Here is a 23,004-nt window from a genome sequence, read left to right as displayed (position 1 = left end):
TGCTTATCCTAGATATCTGTTCTTTGGCTGATCATAAATACTTATAACTAAAGAAATGCCAAATTGTAACATTGAACTAGCTTTCTGAAATCCATACCTAGACCTAATTTTCATAGATGGTTTATTCTAGAATTGCTATCATAAACTGATATTTAGAACCATTCTAGACCTGTACAATAGCTGGTCTAGAAAGACTGGATGATCAGTCAAGAGTGTTTATCATATATTTTCATTGTAAATACTGTGAAAATTTTTCATAAAATGGGATTAATGGGATGAAGAGACAGAGGTGAATAGTTCAGCTTCTGTTAGATGAAAACATCCCAACAGATCAATGTCTCACTACTGCCTCTCTTATCATTCTTTTTCAGCATCCTAATGAGAAAAATCATTTTAGTCTTTCTTTTGGGACAAAATTGTTTATGAAGACAGTTTTGATCAACTTGTTGGCTGCTATGGCTCTTGATTTAATTTTTAGAAATGTTATCTGCTTTTAAACATAAGTTAATACAGTAGAGTGTTGTTTATCCGAAAGCCGGTCAACTGAAAGCTTTCCAGTTGGACTGTGTTGTGCTGAATTGAACATTTTTGATACTAGATTAATTTCTAAAGTATAATTTTTTGTTTTTATATTTTTCGATATATTTATTTTGTTTGTACAAAATAAAAAAATAATTTTTAACGATACAAAAGCATTGATTATTATTATAAAAATTTTTGTTAGGCTTAAAATTGATGAAAATTCAACACGTTGCGACACACAACGGAGAAAAATTTCAACATGGTCCCTTTCTGGCGGATAGGAACCCTCCATGAGGGTTATGGGATAATACATTTTTTCATACATAATTGGTTATCCGAAAAATAAGTTATCCAAACAACTCCAGTCCCCACTTGATTTGGATAAACAATGCTCTACTGTATTTATTCAATCAAATGGATGAATTCTATCTTTCAAGTGATCAACAGTTTGAGCCAACCATCTAGGAAAACTAGCTGAACTCAACTTTGGCTAACATTGTGGAATGAAAGAAAAGAAATGAGAGAAAGTCTAAGAGATGGGTTACAGAAACTTTTGTTTTGTTGCTGATGTTACACTAATCAAATTGCCTTGCTTGCCATTTTGATCAGTTCACAGAAAACCTTTTTTGTTTTAGCATTGCAATTTGTCTGAAAACTGAGTTACTGTTACTACATCAGCTGTTCATATTAAAAATAATCAATGTCCTAGCAGTTAAATTCACACAGATATTGTCAATTCAATTTAGTTCTAACTACTTAAATCATATCTACATTGGCGAAGCAGATAGAAAAAGGTTCTATCTGCTTCGCCAATAAGCTGTATGAGAATTTCATGCCTGCATATGAAATGATTTGACTTTATATAAATAATTTCTAAAGCATGATGATGGTCACATTTGACCATGATATTCTATTCTGGTTGTTCTTTGTCTGTACAGGAATTGCTACTGTACAATGATTGTTTTGATTTATTTGTTATAATGAATATATAGATTTCTATCCTTTGCCACTAAATTAAAATTGATACCTTACAGTATTATCTTGTAATTATGGCTAACTAGGAGATGCCCAGGGGAGGCATGCTCCTTCATTCCTGTTTCATTAATTTTTCATTTTGAAAATATGTGAAAAGCAATTTAAATATATAGTTGAATGCTGTCTTATTGACTTATATTTGTTTATAATAATTTGTTGTATACTTAAGATCTGAAGTGATTCATATTATTTATTACATTTTTTACACACTATTATGTTCTTTTGTGGGCCTCCTTTTATATTGATATGGTTTGCTTCTGCCAGTGATTCACTTATATTTTAGGATTTTAAAAACAGTAAATATTGTCTATTGAAATTGTTGATTAAAAATTTTTTTAAAATAAAATTGTCTGCAATTAGAACTAGCTACAATACACAAGCAAAAATTATGTAACCCTGTAGGTTAATCCAACTTACAATGTAATTTTTCATTTTTTATTTTATTTTGCTGATTCATAATAGACCTACAATCTCTTGTGCCTTATATTTCTACTGATGAATCAGCTAACGAAGTATCACCTGTGAAAAAAAAGGAGAACTAGGAAATGTCTTTGTCATCAAGAGATATAGAAGAGAAATGTTCAAGATTTGTTGCATCAGTCAGATCTAAAAAATGTCATTGCCTTTCCATAAGCCAATATGAACTGTTTCTTTTGTAAATGCAAACTTAACAGACTGTATATAACATGAATGCATGTACAGCATCAATATCATCTGTGCTGTTTAGATTGAAGCACTGATATGCAGATTGGGTAACAATGTAGTAAGTGCAATTATCTTTAATTACTCCTTCCAGTATGCAGTTAACTCCAACATAAGTAAATTCATTACATGTTGTTACAAGTTCTATCTGTGTTGTTAAACTTGCAGTTTCTTAAAACTTTTATGCAGCAGGATTACTATCATCCATACGAACAAAAGAAAATACAGTAGAGAGTCGTTAATCGGAACTATTTTCAGTCAGACTGTGTCATGCTGAATCAAACGTTTTTGATACTAGATTTACTTCTGAAGTATAATTTTCATGTTTTTACATTCTTCAATATACTTATTTTGTTTGTACAAAATGCAGAAATAATTTTTAACGATACAATAGCCTCGATTATTATTATAAAAATTTTCATTAGGCTTAAAATCGACGAAAATTCAACATGAAGCGACACGCAACGGAGAAAAATTCAACACGAAGCGACACGCAATGGAGAAAATTTTGAACATCGGACAGGTTAATGTATTTTTTCGTACATAATGGGTAATCGGAAAAAATGACTAATCGGAACAACCCCAGTCCCCAATTGATTCCGATTTTCGACACTCTACTGTATTTCTCAGAACCAGCTATAATATATCAATGAGTGCTACACTTTGAAGTTTTTAGGATGGATGTGTTATCTGTATTTTGCTAGAGTAAAGGTGAATGTTCAGATTTTAAAGAGACAAATGTAACTTTTAAAAATATATTTTACATAAAAGAAGAAACTTTTGTTTTTAAACAGGAGTTAATTAAGGTAATTTTTATAGTTATGAGACATGCATTCTGTTAATTTTATGAAATTTTAAATATACAATTTACAATTACAAATGAAACTTACCGTGGCAATTGAGTGTTGTTTTTTCGAGACTTTTCCAATGGTAAAGACCTGTTCGGGTTTCAGTCCCAGAGACGAGTACACCCAGATGTCCTTACTGGATCCGTACGCCGCATGAATCAATATGTCTTCCTATGTCAAAGACAAAAAGTGATGTTATTAAAAATGTATTCTATTCTGAGTATACTACATTAGTACATGGGATGATCAAAAAGCAATTTTACAATAATACAATTTTATTTTTGCAGTAAAATTATTTGTGTATGGTATTTGCCCATGAGCAATATGATATTTCTCAACAAAATCAAGCAGCCATTTGAATGTTTATTGCAAACCATAACAAGCTAGTTTGTTCTGTCCTCAGAAAATTCTATACCTATACCACAGTCATCTGGCAATGACCATTTTTATTATTAGTGATAGTGAAATATGTCCCTTCAAATGTGGAGTAAATGAAGGGCTATACAAGAATGCAGTACTTTGTATGGCCCTGGGTCATTAAAACTACATGCAAACTGCAAAAAATCCACAGTCTGGTATTATCACAGAGGCAAATAATGTTTTGGCTAAGGAGACTGAGGTATTTTTTTTAATGACTTCTTTCAAACTTGTTGTTATAAAATAATGATGGATTTTCACAGAAGGAACATTTTTGGCCCATAAAAATCAAATAACTGTTTGGACTTGTGCACAAGACCACTTTTCTAAACTTTTTGCCAAATGACATGTCACAACTATCCTGCACACATGCATCATTCTAATTGTTTGTTTCCTCAATCTGGTTATGCTCAATGGTACTTTACCAGGTCCACAATTTAAAAACCAAAGTTACTTTGTGATCAGTCCACATATATTTATTACTAACAATAATTCAATTTTCAGTAAGTAGCTTTCATTGATATACAATGCAAGCAAAACAATTTAATTTACAAAGTTATTATTTAATACAGTAGGAATAATAAAAATCCACCAGAGAGTTGCTTAACTTTCCTGGCATTTAAAACTGTGTTTGTGACACCATCTGTTATAGAAAATTTTTAATAATAAAATATTGTGTTTTTAATTATTATAAAATAGATAAAGCTTAATTTCAAGGTAGGGATAGGTTTTATAAAAAATTGTAAATGCTAATAATGAGTAAAATTGTCATCAAGTCCAACTCTACTCGAGATACAACATACAATCCCCTTTATTTCCCCACCCCATTGATCATTAACCACCAAAATTTAATAGCATAAATGCCCATAATATACAAATCTCCTTAAAAAATTTCAGAATTTTTCATCAAAAAGCACAGGAGTTAAGCTTCAAAAAAAGTGAATAAAATTGTGCCCCTTGTAGAAAACTCCCAAAAATGTAAAAATCTTGGGGGGGGCTATTTTTTGACCAATTGCCATACTTTCTCTCTGTTATATACAACATAGCTGGGAAAGTAAAAGGGATGGATTATTTTACAGAGTTTATTTTGATAATAATTCTAATATGGTTTTATTTATTAGTCAATGGCAGCTAGATAAATGGTAAATTTTATTTATACAGTATCAGACCAAATATCTGACAAGCTAGGGACTGGAAATAGTCTGGTTTTCTGGGACACAGGCTAAATAGATACTTAAAATATAAAATAAGCAAATATAATTTCATTTTTTACTTTCCATTAAACAGATATATATATTAACATACACTTCTAAAGCAGGGTCTGCTTGATCATTATTAATATTTTAGACATGGTTATAAATAAAAATTATAATAAATTCCAAACAATAGACACTTAATTGTGAGATCACTTGCATACAACAGCAGTCACACTGTAACTGGTGTCATGCAACATGCATGTCACATGACAAACCGTAGCCCACCAAATTCAAAATAGCCAGTTTTGTAGTAATTCCAGATTTCTGAAAGCCAGATATTTGGTCCAGTATTGTATTTATTTACCATGCTAACAAAACAAGAGAATATAAGTATTGTATTTTTGCATATACAACCCATGGATTTTTGCATGTATTTTTGCATATACAACCCATTGTATTTTTGCATATACCCTGTGCCTATGGAGAAACTGCTGCTCCATAAACATGAGTTCATAATTGCATTTTATGCATATAGCCATGGGTAATCGGCACAAAAAGTACAGTAAATAAATTCTATTGTTATTCCAGCATTAAAGCTAAGATTGTTATTATTTTCATATGACAAAATTCGGTAATCTTTGTATGGATTTATATAATTTCAAAAATATTGCAAAGAAGTACATACGTTCTTCTGCAGATTTCTCAGATATTCAGCTTTGTGCCTGAGGGGATCAGTTGAAAGTCCATCGGCAAAAGACACCAGCCCCCGAGGAAAGTTGTGCTGTGCCAACCAGGAGATGACTCTTTGCTGCTGCATGTCTGGACGACCAGTGATGTAGACGAGGACATAACCCAGTTCCTGCCAGTGCCTGAAAAAATCTGACCACTGCAATATCAAATTTTATTTGACTTTAAAGTTTGTAAAAAAAAAAAGTGAGTTACTGTATATTTAATCATTGATAAGAAAATAGACTTGAGTGAGAAATTCCTTATAGTTTTTCCATTCATATTAAAACAAAACTATTTAGATTAATATTTTGCTATTTTAAAATATTTATTTGAAATTTGATTTTTTAATGTTAACTTTCAACAACTGAACTTAATGCACTGTTGTTTGTCTGGAGATCTGGAGAATTCCATATTTTTATAGCTTCTAATTTTCATACATGCTTTCTATTACAAAACAATTTTTATAGTTGGCCTATTAAGCCAACATACTTGAAAGAGGCCATAGGAGAATATGTCCTGGACTGTGGATTTGCTGTAATTTGCAAGTGGGAAGTTCTTCAGTCCTCTTATCAAATCAAGGCCTTATGGCCATATCTTCTGACTTTCATTTTTTCCCATCAACAAATAAGCAAAGTAATTGTTTCCAGGTGGCTGCAGAAATTGAGTCAGGAATTTTTTGTGAAGATGATGTAATGAACAAATTATCATAGGTCAAGGCCAGCACAAGAGTATCTGATGCTCCTAGAAAAAGAACATTTACTATATACATTATATTATCAGAATCAGACAAATACACACATTTTTATAAATATCCATGTGTATGAGTGTATAACATCATTGTGAACATTTAAAAAAACTTTTATTAATGAACAATCTATCTTTTCTTTATGAATAAGGCTGGCATCCCTAAGCAAACAATTGCCTAATGATAAAACTATCCCTGCTGTAGATTCCACTTGCATTTTTATATCACTTAAAAGATAAGAAGTTGAGTGACAAGTTTCATTTTTTAATAAAAGTAAATTTCTTTTATGTATAACATCTTATAGTCGAAACAGCATATTAAATATTTTCTGAGTTCTACAATTTTAAACATCATCCACATCTTTGATATAGATGGTGTTTGAAGAATCACAGATGATGATCATCAAATAAAAGAAATAATAATCACAACAGAAGACCATCAAAGATGTGGATGATGATGTTCTTCTGTTGTGATTATTTCAGAATATGAATTTTTCTCTTTGCAGATAAATACCATCAGTAAATTTGTGTATGCTGGGGAGATGTTCATAGAAGCAGAGTTGTTTAGTTAACCAAAATTTCAATTATGTGTAATATAGGTATGATACATTTTGGATTATACAGGCAGAGATGTAGTTATTTGTTTAATAAATGCATCATCGTCAGTTTTTTCTTTGGGTTGAGAACTTGCTTCTTCAGTTTCGTCTGGTGCGATGGATACTCTAAGCAGGTTCTTTAGATGCATGAACCATTCTTTGATCTCAAAATCAGATGACTTAATTTATTGGATGATAGCAGTCAAATTATTATCAATTTATCCTCTTAAGTAATTCTTCAATATTATTGCCAATTCTTATTTTAGGCTTTTGATAAGTTGTCAACAATTCTGGAGAAACTAAGGCTATTTGCTTTGCCTTTAAATTGCCTTAACAATCAAACCATCAGCCATAGACAACAATGGATCCAACAGAAGAGGAAAAAGTGCACTATCAGATTGTTTTTTTGTTTTACTTTTACTTTCTTGGTATTTAAAGAAATGTTTTATAATATTTCCTAATAACACTTATATTGTTTGATGGTCAAAAATTAAGAAAATATATTTCCTCTCAACAAATTATCACATATTTCACATAAAACTTTAATTTTATCTGGAGATGCTTCTTTCAACATTGCCCTTCTCTGCAAAGCAGTAGTCTTTGCTAAAAGTGCCAACATATGATCATTTTTCTTCATTTTATCGGTAAGAATATTCAAAAAATACAGGACAATTAACAGGACTTACTATACTGAATTTATGGATGCAGCAACTAGGTCTTACAGATCAGAAATAATATTGTTTATTTAATTAAATCAACAATATTACTTCTGATTTGTAAGACCTAATTGCTGCATCCATAAGTCCTGTTAATTGATAAAGTACTAGTAGACGAGATAAGTTTAAACATACGTAAATGTATATATCCTTTTGTTCTTGAAAAAAATAGCAAATATACAGAATAATGCCATAGAATCTTTTTAAGCAATTTTTTTGTAAATTTTGTAACAAATGATTTTTCTTACCAATGTAGTTTTTCCACATTGTAATGGTCCAACAATTATACAATACTTGGATGTTAATACAATATCAATCAATCTTATCAATTTTAGTAAATTTATAAAATTTGATCCAGAAGTTATCTCCTTAAATATTAACAAATCCTTTTTGTTCTTTTCTATATAAATTTCTTTCATATGCTCTGCACATTGCTCAAACGAACTGTATAATGTTACTTACACCACTAATTCCTCCATCATTATTAACAATTACAAAACCAAACTTTCCTTCTCCTTTCCAAAACTCGCCATTAACTTTAAAATAACACAATAGGAAAATTATTTACCACAGTAATACTAGCATCCAAATACTTACTGTTTCTCCTCATTTATGCAAATTTTATTGTCACAGTAAGTAATAAGAACATCATATATCTCCATGATTGTAGTTAAATAAAACAAATATGATTGGTTATTAAGTTTTTAAAGAATATTTCTTCTGCTAATTCTTTTAAATAGAAAATATAGTCCAAAGTGTATTGTACCTGTACTATTATTATGTCATGGCTAAGATTTTCAAGTTTAAATGAATAATTCTAAAATCAAAATAAAGGTACTAGCAGAATATCAAATTACCTGACAACGTCCACTGCTCCCGCCCTCACTTTAGGATCCTTTCCAGTGACAGACACGCTGGCCGTGAATGAGCCATCTATGCTGAAGACCACACACTCTGTCTTCTGAGGAACCACAGCCAACAGGAATTCCAAAGATGTGCGATCTCCCCTACAGGAAAAATTTTAATACTTATATGGAGAAAGTGGCAATCACTGCAGCAGAAGTAGCAAGATTGCCCCTTTTACAGAACTCCACAATGAGAACAACATGGCACTGTGTCCAGCATAACAAGTTACTTATTAATACCACATACAATGTTAACACTAATATGGTAATATTACAGTAGAGTGTTGTTTATCCGAATCAATGGGGGACTGGGCTTGTTCGGATAACTTATTTTTTGGATAACTGATTATGTACGAAAAAATATATTAACCTATCCCATGTTGAAATTTTTGTCTGTTGCGTGTAGCTTTGCATTGAATTTTCGTTGATTTTAAGTCTAACGAAAATTTTTATAATAATAATCATGGCTATTGTATCATTAAAAATTATTTCTTTATTTTGTACAAACAAAATAAATATATTGAAAAATATAAAAACAAAAAAATTATACTTTAGAAGTTAATCTAGTATAAAAAACGTTCAATTCAGGACAACACAGTCTGACTGGAAAGCTTTCGGTTAACCGACATTTTGGTTGATCAGCTTTCAGATAAACAATGCTCTACTGTATTATTATAATTTATTTTATGCTACTGTTTTGATAAATCTGTTCTTTTCATTTGCACTATTGCATTATATAATGAAAATGATTTCAACATCAACTGTCATTAGAGGTGCAAATTTAAATGCAACAACAATCAATCTATATTTATTCTTACATCATCTCTACACAGTAATACAAATGCTGGATATAAAACTGCACTAAAATATAATGTAAGTCCAATTTGTTAGATAGGTGATGATGGCTCCTGAACTAAATTTTTAACGATATTGATAAAATTGTAAATTACTATTACAAGCATTCATATCAAAGCTCTTGGACATTTTAGTGATATCAATACATTATTAATTTCATGGCACAATGCAATGATCGATTCCGTGACCATCATGTCACACCAATTTTAAATTTTTTTCTAGTGTTTAAAATAATCTTATATTTACAAAAAGAAATTTGAAAAATATTCCTTTAAAATTCTTTTTATATAGGGAGATCTCACATAATAAATATTACCTAGAGATTGTGCAATACCAGTTCAGTGAGGTCATCATTCAGACATCTCAGTGCATTTAAAAGGAAATTTATTTATTCCTGTAATTTTGAGGTCTTTTTGTTATTGTGCATTTTTGTTTCAAGTCTTTCAGCATATTCAGTATGAGTCTATATTATTTTGCTTTTTAAGAAACTTATCCATCTATATGCTATATGGCCTTATTAGATTCTTGACCAAATTTAAAGCAGCACAACATAAAGAAGTGGAAAGTGCTGTCTCTAGTTTTTATTTCCTCTATTGGAGAAATCTCTTGACTTTGCACTGAGAAACTAGTAAAATTAGTGTTTTCAGTCAGTAAACTGTAGTGTTAACCCTTTTTGTTGCAATAAGACATTTGGATTACAAAAATTTACAAGTTTATACAGAAAATTTCAAAACACAATTTTGTTTATTTAATTATTTAGACACAAACATTCAAAGGTTATATCAAAGCCTGTTGTACACAATATATTTTTATTCTAAGAGAAGCAAGATCTCATCCATTCAAAAGCAGAATAGCCATTGTGCAACTAGGGAATAAGTGCATCATAGTCTATTTTTTTTTTTTTTTAAATTTAACTCTGCAAAAAAAATGCAGTTAAGTTGCAAACTGATTATATCTTCTAACAAGGGGAGACTCAGAAACATATTTCACAGATTTCGATCAGCCTTCACATGATTATTCTGGGATACTAAAAAGTAGTCCCCATGAGGCCACAGGTTCCTCCATTTCTGCATTTTATTTGAGAAAATTGTGATTTTAGGTCATGATTAGACAGCAGATTTTAGGCAAATTCCTTTTTTTTTTCCTTGGCCAAGATTTTGTATTAACACTTTTCATTAACATTTAGACCGAAATAATGATATTTTATAATGCCTAATTTGACATTAATGCCTATTTTTACCTAAAACAAGGGTTGCGAACCTATGGCACGCATGCCCAAACTGGCATGTAAGAGAAATCATCTGGCACGTGACGTATCATATGATTTTTGTCTTCAATCATCCTTTCTGTTTATCATCTGATCATCCTTTTTTAATCAGATTTTTTACATTTATTTGAATTAAAGCGTATTCATTTAATTTCTTTAAATATCATTGTTCGAAGTCTAAGACTTTGGCATGCATTAACATCTTTAAAGCTAAGTATGCTTACAATATGGCATGCAGACTCAAAAAGGTTCGCCATCCCTGACCTAAAACATAAAGTTTAGTCTGTTTTCATATTTTTAAAAAGTTTTTAATTTTTTATTTCGTTTTCTACAAAGGTTTACTTTGATTCTTAATATACTGTATTCGCATTTTTCACCGGATGCTCGCCCTCTGGTGTTTAAAAACAAAACTATTCTATCTGGGTCGTTTGCTTAATTCTTGTGTATTATCAGCAGTAAAGATGAATAGAAAAAGCAAAGCTTTCTGTTGCGTTCCAAATTACAATTTCAAAGACTTACGGGAGCCTAATATAAGTTTTCGTCTATTCCCACACGAAAAACAGATGATTATTCGGAAATCGGTCGGTTATATTTATGAGCTTCTCCGAATTCTGAAAGAGTGGATTACTGTTAAGAATTGGCGGTTTCCCGATTGTCCAACTTTACACGAACAAGTTATGCTGTCAATTTTAAAAGATATTTTCTTAAAGTTAAAATGCCAGTAATTTTGTGTGGGACAAAGGATCGGATTTAAGCATTTCGAAGCCCTAAGCTGAACTCTAAGTCCCCTTACCAACCCTTCACAATTTTAGAAGTCAATCATAAAAAGAAAAGAATTAAATCAGATTATGTCTCCGATTTATACGGATATTGGAAGAAAAAGATGAGGTTTCACTAGTCTTGTTTTATAACTGAATTTAATTAAATTTTTATACTCATTCCATTAAAAATCTTTTTTAAAATTCGTTTTATCAATTTTTTTAAAAAAAGACCTTATGTTAATTCTTAGAAAAAAATTAATGAAATACTACACAAAATAAAAAGTAAAGCATATACTGTTGGTTCGTAAAAAAATGTTTATTACAAAATTCGACTTTAATTTTTTTTTTTTTACAAATGTTTGAGGCCCCTTGAAAGTCGAAGCCCTAAGCAACAATTTAAATAGCTTTTTACTTGTAAATCCAGTCCTGATAGGACAATGTCGAAGCTGATGCTCTTAACACAAAGGGCACAAATATGTATAGAACGATCTCTCACTTGTTTCGATACCACATAAAGACGTGTCCCGCTAGCAATAATTGTTCTACTATAAAATTTCTCGATAAACAGCTACAAGCAGCATTATCATTATATCGGACAATAATATATGATTAATTTTACAATACTAGTTACAAGCGACCCAGATGAAGTAGCCATTTTGTGGAAAATGCAGCGCCCTCTATAGTTCATGAAAAACGCGAATTGCTTACATTTCAAAGCTGTTAAAATCTACAAATTCTCCCTCCATCATACCCTCTGAAAACAGCAATTAGCCACACCTAGTCTTTTGTCACCAAGTCATAAAATCCCAACTTCTGCCAGAATAACAGCTTGAGAGTCTACTGTAGATCAGTTTTATTTTTGTCTTTGAAGTAGATAAAATTGTAGTGAAAATGCCAAAAGTTAAAACATCTAAAGCTTCATTAATTTGACAATGGAAGAATTCCCCTATTACACATCAGATGGCAAGATTATTCTGTGCTAAGTCTGTAATAAAGAGGTCAGTAAAAAAATTATTTTTATAAATTACAATATTACTGCAAATTACATATCGTATGTACTGTATAATGTTAATATATATAAAATATAAAGTAGTTTAAAACAATCAATAACAACAAATAGTAAAATTTAATATTTTTTGTAGGTGTCCAGTGGAAAGAAATACCACCTCACACAACATGCACAAGGTGCTCTGCATAAATCAAATGTTGAACGAAAATATAAAATGAAACAGAAGCTCTTGATGCAGACTTCAGAGACTTCATTGAAGAAAAAAGAGTTTAGTTAATATTGATAATTAAAATGACATGTAATATGTGTTAAACATTTTTTTAAATAAAATTTTAATATTTATATATATTCAAAATACTTATTTTTAAAAATTTTTAGAAAGAAAAAAAAAATACTAATTGAGACCGAGATTTGAACCCTGAACAACTTGGCCGGTACCAAGAACAATGTCAACTGAGCTGCTCAGTAGCTGCTGACCTAGCGAAACTTATTAGTACATAAGCTGAGCTCAAATTTTTAAAGGCCTTTTTCTTAAAATTGGCTGGCCATTGCACTTTCTTGTTTTGAGGATTGAACATCCTAAAGGAGTACTACCTATATACCAAGTCTCATCCCAAAGTGAATTTCCCAGGTCGTGCCCTTCCCTTGTAAGACAATTAATCCTAATGAAGACAAAGTTCTAGTAGCCGTAACAGATGCTGCTTCATACATGGCTATTGCCATGAAAACACTTAAGTTTATTCACCTTCTCATATTCTACTCTGATTTGCTCTGCTACTCAATTGAGACCATAAGCCAAGCATGTCACATGGACAAGAGCAGGAAAAAAATCTTACCTCCTCTGTCAAGAAAGTATTCATTAAAGCCCTGTCAAGAGTGCAAGCTTTTCGGCAGATGCTCCCAGATGTTGCTCTTCCTCCAGAACCTGTTCTCACTCATTGGGGGAACTTGGCTGAAGGCTGTTAACTACTACAGTGAATATTTCTCTGATACACTATCTGGCCAAAAGTATCCAGACACCCCCTGGCAGGTGACAGTCTTTGATGTGTAACCGAAAGGTATAAAAGTGTTGGTAGTGGTTTGTCAGGTCATATTTATGCATTTGTGAGACAATGAGTAAGTCAAAGGAGCTTAGTGACTTTGATCATGGCATTATAATAGAATGCCACCTTTGTGGGAAATCGATTCATAAAATTTTGGACATTCTACAGAAGCCAAAATCCACTGTGAGTGATGTAATTGTGAAGTGGAAACGTCAAGGCAGTGAAACTGCAAAAAACGATGTGGCAGGCTGAACAAAATTAGTGAACGCAGCCATAGAACTCTGAAAACGGGTAGTGAAACAAAACTCACACGTCCTCGTTGGTTGAAATCACTCAGGAGTTCCAAAGGCCATTCGGTGTTAGTGTTAGCACCAGGACTGTTCGTCTAGACTGAGATTCCATGGTCATGCAGCCACTCACAAGCCGAACATCACTCCCAGAATGTCAAAGCTCTCGATTGTGTTGAACAACCGATGGATCGAAGTCCACGGATGTAATAAGGATATATATTAAGGACTCAAGTAATGACCAATTACACGTGCACGAATTTGGCGAAACAACAGTAATTTATTCTAACAGTACAATAACCGCGAGATGCTTCCTAACCCTCAAGTTTACATGATACACGACTTAAAACTAACGAAATTTACAATACTCTATATACATATATACATACACATTTTCCTTCTATACAATAATTGCATATATTAGCCTTCGACGAATCACGGTATTATGTTAAGTGAATGCAACACGATCTCAAGTTCCAAGCGTTCCTTTTCTTTACGTCAATTCTCAAAACTAATAGTTCTGTCCGATACCTGAACGTAATTTACGTCACCAGAAGTACGTCCCTCGTTGATACTCCTCAATTACACTACGATGGAAACGGATTGTGCTTCCCGACTGAAAGTGGTCGCCCTTTCTAGACTCCTGTTCTCCCGGTCTAACTCCGACATCCTTGCTGACCTTTCCTCGACGACCTTCCTCGACGAATCCAAAAACATCCAAAAAGTGTCCTCAATCGTGAGAGTTCCTCAATTTATACTTTCCGCTCTCCGGAAGTCCGCTTCACTTATTGTCCCAGTCTGAACCAATCAGAAAGCTTTTCACGTATCCTAAGGTGACATCATAAGAAAATTCCACGCGACACGGTACAAACCAAGAAAACCCGATACATACAAAAAAGGAAACCGAGAAAATAAATTAATAATAATAATAATAACAATAATACATAGTTGCGTAGCACTACATATATCCCCCCCAAGCGACTCACTTCCCGTAGTGCAAACTACGGAAATCAATTTTGCGTTCACGTAGGTTATAAGGTTTCTTATGCACCTCAAGGTCAGTGCACTTCTGCACACCACTTGTGTCAACACCCTGCGTGTTAGTGACCACCCCACGTCTCCTCACCAATCGATCATCCAGGACTTCATCATCATCCTCCAGTACAATTCCTCTATCCTCCCTTTTTTTTTCTTATTACAAATCGGATAGCCATAGCAAGGTTTTAGGCGATCGACATGGACAGTCTCCTGATCCTTTATATTGCAACCCTCCACACGATACGTAGTTGGGTTTATCACCTTGGTGATCCAAAAGGGTCCTTTATAATTATAAGAAAACTTATTCCCTTTAACACCTTTCTTTCTCACCCAAACCCTCTGCCCTTCCGAAAAACTTACTAATGTTCTCCCTTTGCTTCGATAATCCCTTCCTTTCTTGTTGTAATTTCGCGCATGGATACTCGCATTTTCCCGTAATGCACGGAGTTTCGTGACCAGGAATGCCCTACGCTCATCGGTAGACATATCATCAGGCAGGTATTCGATATTAGGGGTACGGGGATCAACACCATACAAGAGGAAGGCAGGTGACTCATTTATGGCAGTGTGGTGCGAATTGTTATAGGCAAAACATGCAGAAGGTATCATTTCATCCCATTCGACTCTCCCATCGTCAGAGGATTTAGTTATCATTTCGACTAACGATCTGTTCACCCGTTCGCACGTGCCATTCGCACAAGGTCGATAAGCGGTAGTAATGTTCCTCCTAATTCCTAACCACTTGCAACAGTCCGAGAATAAAGATGATAGAAAGTTGGTACCTCTATCGGAAATAATTACTTCTGGGGCACCGTACCTACAAACGATTTCATTAAATATTGTATTACTCACGGACCATGCAGTTTGGTCCTTCAAAGGGTGTGCTTCGACGAAACGAGTGAAAATATCTACTATTACAAGGATGAATCGGTTACCGCTGCTCGATGTGCGGATAGGTCCTACTATATCCACAGCAATCTTTTGGAAAGGTGCCTCAGCCGTCTCGTTTTCTTGGAACGGAGCCTTTCCTTTGTGTACATTATGCCTCTGGCACCTTTCACACGTCTTAATGACACCTTCGACCTTTTCTCTCAAATTCCGAATATAATAGTGTTTCTCAATGTTAATTATAGTTTTTCGCACGCCCCAATGCCCCGACAGATTGTTTTCGTGAACAGCCTTAATCACTTCCCTAGCAAGATCCTCCCCTATGCATAATTGGCTAACATACTTGTCACGGGACTTCAAGAGGCTTCTTCTATACAGGCATTCGCTTATTACTACATACTGGTGCATATAGCTCCCAATATTTCTATTCCCGGGGCTTCTCAGTAAATCCCTTTTTATGGGGCCAAAAGTTTCATCGTGATCCTGTGATAAACCAATCTCGTATCTGTTAGGGATTACAGCCCTTGTAGATTCAACATCGAAGTGATGAACCCCGTTAACGTTCCTCGAAAGGAAGTCCGCTACTTTATTGTCAACGCCTTTCACATGTTGGACTTCTATATGGTAGTCCATAATCTCCATTATCCAACGAGTCAGACGCTTGCTCCCATTTTTGAAGGAACACAAGGGGTTTATGGTCAGAGAGTATTATCGTTTTTTGGCCTAGAATTAAAAATTTGAAGTGTCTTAAGGCTAAAACAATTGCTAGACATTCTTTCTCAATTGTGGAATAATTGATTTCTGCCCCTTGAAATCTCCTACTAAAATAGCCTATCGGAGCCAGTCCCTTTTCGTGCCGTTGTTCGAGCACCGCAGCTGCCGCGTTGTCAGATGCGTCAGTGTGCAAATAGAATGGTCTATCAAAATCCGGGTGAGCTAGAATTGGTGGGCTTGCTATTGCCTCTTTTAACTTTTCAAAACCTCTCTGACACTCTGGGCTCCATAAAAATCTCTTCCCTTTCTTGGTGAGTTCTGTTAATGGAGCAGCGATATCGGAAAACGACGGGATAAAATTCCGAAAAAATCCAACCACACCGAGAAAACTGCGGACCTCTTTTACACTACGAGGTGTTTCCACTTTCTTGATCGACTCAACATTGTTGGGATCAGGTCGCACACCCTCGCTATTAATAATATGTCCTAAATATCTCACCTCCTTTGCTAATATTTGGCATTTACTCGGATTTAATTTTAGGCCCTCATCCCTTAATGTACTAATTACTCGATTGACAAGCTCAAGATGATCCTCCAAACTTTGTGAAAATAATACAATATCATCTTGAAACACAAAGCAGCTATTTCCGACAAATTTTGCTAATATCTTCGTCATAATGTATTGGAAAAACCTCCCACTATTCTTCCCACCCTGAGGCATCCTACAGAGTTGGTATTTTCCCCATGGTGTGGAGAACACAAATATGTGTCTTACCTTGGGATCTAGAGGAATCTGGAAATACCCTGCTTTTAAGTCCAATACCGAGAAATATCTGTTCCCATTAAGTTGGGATAAGATGTCGTCTATTCGAGCCATCGGGAATATTTGGGGTTCTGTTATATCATTAATTTTTCGCAGGTCCAAAGTGATACGAATCTCACCAGAGCTTTTAGGAACAACATGTATAGGAGAGTTCCACTCCGATGAGCTCTCCTCACATATACCTGCTTTTATCAGCTCACTAACTTGCTTCTTAAGGCCAGGTAAGTAACTGTACGGAATTCGGTACTGTCTAACATTGACTGGACGTTCCGACGTCAGGCTAACAGAGTGCATATGTCTGCTAGTGCCAGATAACTCGGCAATTTCGCTAGCAATAGCGTCCGGATACTTGCTCAAAATATTTATTATTTTCCTCTTAACCGGGTCATCTAGGTGATCCAATCTCCACACCTCTCTTTCTACCTCTGCCACCCCTACCTCACTATTTATATTAATACAAAATCTCCCTTCACGACCTTGCTTATCTGCCTTAACCACTGATTCGATCCCCACCAACAGCCCAGGGTGCTGGCAAATAATGTCCATCCCGATGATCATCTCGTAACCTGCCCTTTCAGGAAACCCAACACTTGGTGTTGTCGTGCATACCTTTTTCCCATCGTGGAAACAACACTCAATTGCTACGGCCTCATCACTGTTTATGAGTGCTCCTGACATCCCACTAATACATGAATTGTTCGGGACCACCCAATTCCTATTTTCACGCCTGATATATTCAGTCAATTCATTCTTAATTACGGTCCTTTCTGCACCTGTATCTACTAGACCAGCAATTTCACGTCCTAGGATTACACCTCTTACAATCGGTAACCCCCGGTCTGACAAGTGTATCTTTCTGGTCAGTTCTAATTTAACTAACGGGTCATTCGCCTGACCTTTCAAATGACCTCTGACTAGTTTAAATCTCTTCTCTTGTTGCATTTCCTTGAAATATGGCCTATTTCACCACACGTGTAACAACGGCGCTCTTTTCCCCACCTCTCGCGGTTATTGTTCCCCTTCACGTGCTCGAGTAAAGATGCCATGGACTCGGTCAAACTCCTTATTTGAGTCTCCAACTCCTCTACACGCTTACCCAATTGTACTTCCTTTCTCTCCAACCCCCTTTCATGCTCAACATTTGCGCATACCTCACTTATCCCACCTCGTTTGTTGCAGGCCGATTTGATTTCCTCTTCTTCTTCGGCCTTTACTATCGCCTCATCCAAGGTGTCCGGCCGCCTCTGCATCACCTGCCTCCTAATCTCCGCTAGTAGTCCTTTTATAAAGCATTCCTTAACAGCATTGTCGCGAAGCGTCACTAAATTAGAATTGCGCGTCACTGCTCGTGAAAACAACGACTTAATCCTGATCCCGTATTCGCAAACCCTCTCCCCTCTTCTCTGGGAGATCTTTAATACCTGATCAAACGGGTCCTGTTCCTTTTCTTTACGACCAAAGCACTTTATAAGAGCCCTCCTTATTTCATCATAGCTCATGACGCCCTGGTCCCTTAAATCGAAAAATAAAGACAAGGGCTCACCTTTTAGGCGGGCTTGAACTACGGTGACCTTCACAGTCTCATCCCAGCTTGCCAACGACGCTACGTTCTCGACGGTTTGGAAAAACCTACTCACATCTAAAATATCTCCGGGCAGGTTCAAAAAACATGGGATCATGCCCATAAATCCCGTTACAATAGGCACATTGCCCAATTCCCCTGCCCCTGAAGATCCACTGGTAATTTGTTCATCCATAGTTTACCGAAACCTTTTGGTTTTACAATAATATAATTTACAATTCCAATGGCTATGATTACAAATATAAGCGGCAGCAGGATGAGGGGTTAATACAAGATGCACGTTTGGTCAGTCCTTTTACAACAAACAACCCGATCAATATCCTGTCGCGGACGCCAATGTTGAATAACCGATGGATCGAAGTCCACGGATGTAATAAGCATGTATATTAAGGACTCAAGTAATGACCAATTACACGTGCACGAATTTGGCGAAACAACAGTAATTTATTCTAACAGTACAATAACCGCGAGATGCTTCCTAACCCTCAAGTTTACACGATACACAACTTAAAACTAACGAAATTTACAATACTCTATATACATATATACATACACATTTTCCTTCTATACAATAATTGCATATATTAGCCTTCGACGAATCACGGTATTATGTTAAGTGAATGCAACACGATCTCAAGTTCCAAGCGTTCCTTTTCTTTACGTCAATTCTCAAAACTAATAGTTCTGTCCGATACCTGAACGTAATTTACGTCACCAGAAGTACGTCCCTCGTTGATACTCCTCAATTACACTACGATGGAAACGGATTGTGCTTCCCGACTGAAAGTGGTCGCCCTTTCTAGACTCCTGTTCTCCCGGTCTAACTCCGACGTCCTTGCTGACCTTTCCTCGACGACCTTCCTCGACAAATCCAAAAACAGCCAAAAAGTGTCCTCAATCGTGAGAGTTCCTCAATTTATACTTCCCGCTCTCCGGAAGTCCGCTTCACTTATTGTCCCACTCTGAACCAATCAGAAAGCTTTTCACGTATCCTAAGGTGACATCATAAGAAAATTCCACACGACACGGTACAAACCAAGAAAACCCGATACATACAAAAAAGGAAACCGAGAAAATAAATTAATAATAATAATAATAACAATAATACATAGTTGCGTAGCACTACAATTGCAATGGTACAAAGTTCACCATCATTGGACTGTGGACATGTGGAAAAGTGTTCTTTGGAGTGATGAATCTGGCTTTACAGTCTGGCAGCCTGATGATGCATCTGGGTTTGGCAGATGCCTAGCGAGCACTTCTTACATGACTGCATTGTGCCGACTATAAAGTTTGGTGGTGGCAATATCATGGTGTGGGGGTGTTTTTCATGGTTTGGCCTGGGTCTCTTAGTTCCTGTGGTTGGAAACATGAACTCTAAGATGTATGTGGATGTTCTGGACAATGCTGCTCTCCCAACTCCCAAGTTGGGAGAGCAGCATTGTCCAGAACGTCCACATACATCTTACATGGCAATATTTCGGGCAAGGCCCATTTCTCTTCCAGCAGGATAACTGCTCCATTCACACATCAAGACTTGTGCAGGCATGGTTTGATGAAATGGGTGTTCAAAAACTGGACTGGCCTCCTCAGAGCCCCGATATAAATCTCATAGAACACCTTTGGGATGAATTAGGACACACATTATGTAGCCAGCCACATCGACCATCCTTACTGCCAGCACCCACGGACGCCTGTAAGTCAATTCTGATGGCCACCTACCAAAAACTAGTGGAAAGTCTCCCCAGACATGTGCAGGCTGTCATCGATGCAAAAGGAGGACCAACATCATATTAATATATGCCTCAGGACTCTCCAAGTCTCTACCACTGGGTGTCCAGATACTTTTGGCCACTTTAGGGGACGATGTAGTTTGTATAACTAAAGCCAAGAAAATTTTGAATGACATTTATGTTCAGAATGACTTGGTGTACATCATGTCTCATTTCATATTCATTGCAGATACTATTACTGCTCTTAAAAGTAGTGGGAAACCTATATATGAACAAATTGATCTCCTCAACAGAGCAAAGCTGAAACTTTGTGATGCACCAAGCACTGCTGCAAAAAAGTGAAGAAAGAGTTGAAAGCAGTGCTTCCCCAAAAGAGTACTAGATTAAAGGACTTGTTTGTTGTGGCTGATATTTTGGCAGAAAAGAAGAGCAAAACTGAAAATGAATTGCCAGTTCATCTTCAGTAGATGTGGAACTTCTCTGCTCTTTATCTGCTTATAAATTAATTCTCAGTAACAAACATTACAACTTTTCTATTGAAAATTTGGAAAAGTGCTTGTAATATATTGTGAAGCTAACTATGGGAAACAGAGTGAATAAAAAATGTAAAGATAGTTGTTTGTCTACTTTTGTGTTTGCATCATTCTGAATACATATGTTAAATAAATAATTAATCGTCCTGATAAGTACGTTAATTGTTCATTGTGCAATTTTTGACAACCTATTTTTTTTATAAAGCCTAAATGAGGCAATTTAAGAGCGTATTTTAGTGCCTAAAACACCACTTTTAAGGGCCTAAATGTCAGCTGTCTAGTCATGATAATGGATTGCTTTTGACCTGGAAAATTGGTAATTTTGAAAAAACAAGTAATATACATAAAAATTACTTGTTTTTTTTTTAATTCAACAAACAATTAAAAAAATCACATGCAGAAAGGGTGATTTCTGAAATTTCTAAAAATTCCATAAATATTAACCTGACTGTCATCTTGACTGGAAATATTCCGTAAGTCAGCATTTTATCTTCAGGTATAATGTAACTGATGCGACCGTTCTTGTCAGTGACTTCCGTGCTGAAGAGAGACCATTCTCCTGTTCTTACATCTTTCATCACATGAATATCAATCTGGTAAAAATACAAAAAAATTAACTCAAAGTTAAAAGTTCTAAGAAAATAATTTTACAAACCTTTTCTCCAGTCAGGGCAACCATGTCCAATGGTCCATACATAAATCTGGCATTGAGAACTTGTGGATTTCCTTCTTTGACTAGTATGTCATTAGCTCTATGATTTGCTGTTATGTTCTGCAATGTAATTAAATCCTTTTTTTTTTTAATGTAGTTTACATGTTTTGAAATTGAAATTTTAAAGAATAAAATAAAATAAAAAGAATAATGATTTTATTCTTTAAAATCATTTTAAAATGATTTTAAAGAATAAAATCATTTTAAAATGGAGATTTGTAAAATAATACTTTTTTAATGACATGATCAGTAATGTAATCAATACCAATGTCAACTTATAACCAATATTGTTTTGTTCCATTGTATAGACTAGTCTGTTATAAAAGTATGAGAATTAATTTTTGTCCAACATCAGTGCCATAACTAGCTTTACATGTGTCCTGTTCAAGGTATTTTCCAGAAAGGGGAAACAAAAAATAAAGCATAAAAAAGAAATAAAATATGATTGACCATTTCTATTTGTAACTTCAACCAAAAATATTATGATAATGGTCTTGCAGCAGCAAACTTAAAATTTGAGAATAAAAGTATAATACTGATCATTTTGGGGCTTGTCATATACACCCGTTATATCTACTTAATTGTGGCACTGTCCAATATACAACTGTAGTGCTGCGCTACTTTATTGTTTTGTTTGTATAATTATATTGTATATGAAAAAAAAAAAAAAAAAAAAAAAAAAATATCGTTCGGGATCTACTTTTTGTATGTTTGTTCGCGGAATAGTATACTGTCACCGTCCTGTATGCACCAGTCGGAGTGGCCTGATTGGCCAAGGATAAGTCACGTGAGGAAGGAAGCACTCAGGCATGACGGGTAACATAAAAGGGACCGTCGCACGTGTTGAAGGACCTTTCTTTCCTGGTTTTTTCGTCGTGAGGAGAATCGGTTGCCATCCGTGAAGACAGGACATCCTCGACCTCGTGGTGTGTACCTATTGACAGTATACAGTTTATACAACGAAGTAAGATTGTTATTGTGACGTGTTATATTCATTTTCAATAATTCATTTGTTTGATTATTCTGTAAAAATATTGTATTATTGTAAATACTATAGTATTATTGTTTATTAGCCCTGATCGTTGACTTTATTAAAGTCGTCGTCTTGTTTTAATCAATATTGTACAGTCCTTTATTTCATTCACACCCAGACTCAATATATTCTGATATATTTGAGATCTAAACACAACTAAATAATTCATAATTTTTTGAAAATTCTCATGTGTATTAAATGACAGCAAAATTTTATACGCTGTATCATAGCAACCTTTTCATTAGATCTGTAGATAAGTTTTTTGTAACAGTTATGATTTTCAATGGAGATTTTTTCCAAGCAAACTGTGCATCAA

At 34.7% G+C, this 23,004-nt stretch overlaps 1 protein-coding gene across 5 annotated transcripts in view; it reads right to left on the bottom strand.

Moving 5' to 3' along the window:
- Positions 1 to 23,004, bottom strand: part of LOC136970131 (protein retinal degeneration B-like) — a 121,862-nt gene that overhangs the window by 9,314 nt on the left and 89,544 nt on the right. For all 5 annotated transcript variants that reach the window (XM_067264523.1, XM_067264524.1, XM_067264522.1 and 2 more), the window contains 5 exons: positions 21,599 to 21,715; positions 21,388 to 21,536; positions 8,363 to 8,512; positions 5,406 to 5,589; positions 3,150 to 3,278 (listed from right to left, as the gene is read on the bottom strand). In XM_067264523.1, the coding sequence (XP_067120624.1) occupies positions 3,150 to 3,278; positions 5,406 to 5,589; positions 8,363 to 8,512; positions 21,388 to 21,536; positions 21,599 to 21,715 (729 nt within the window). The remainder of the gene's footprint in view (positions 1 to 3,149; positions 3,279 to 5,405; positions 5,590 to 8,362; positions 8,513 to 21,387; positions 21,537 to 21,598; positions 21,716 to 23,004) is intronic.

This window comes from Centruroides vittatus, unplaced genomic scaffold (genome assembly GCF_030686945.1).
Source record: "Centruroides vittatus isolate TY-2023 unplaced genomic scaffold, ASM3068694v2 contig_19, whole genome shotgun sequence".
Lineage (NCBI taxonomy): Eukaryota > Metazoa > Arthropoda > Arachnida > Scorpiones > Buthidae > Centruroides > Centruroides vittatus.
This window is presented reverse-complemented; position numbering and strand designations above follow the sequence as displayed.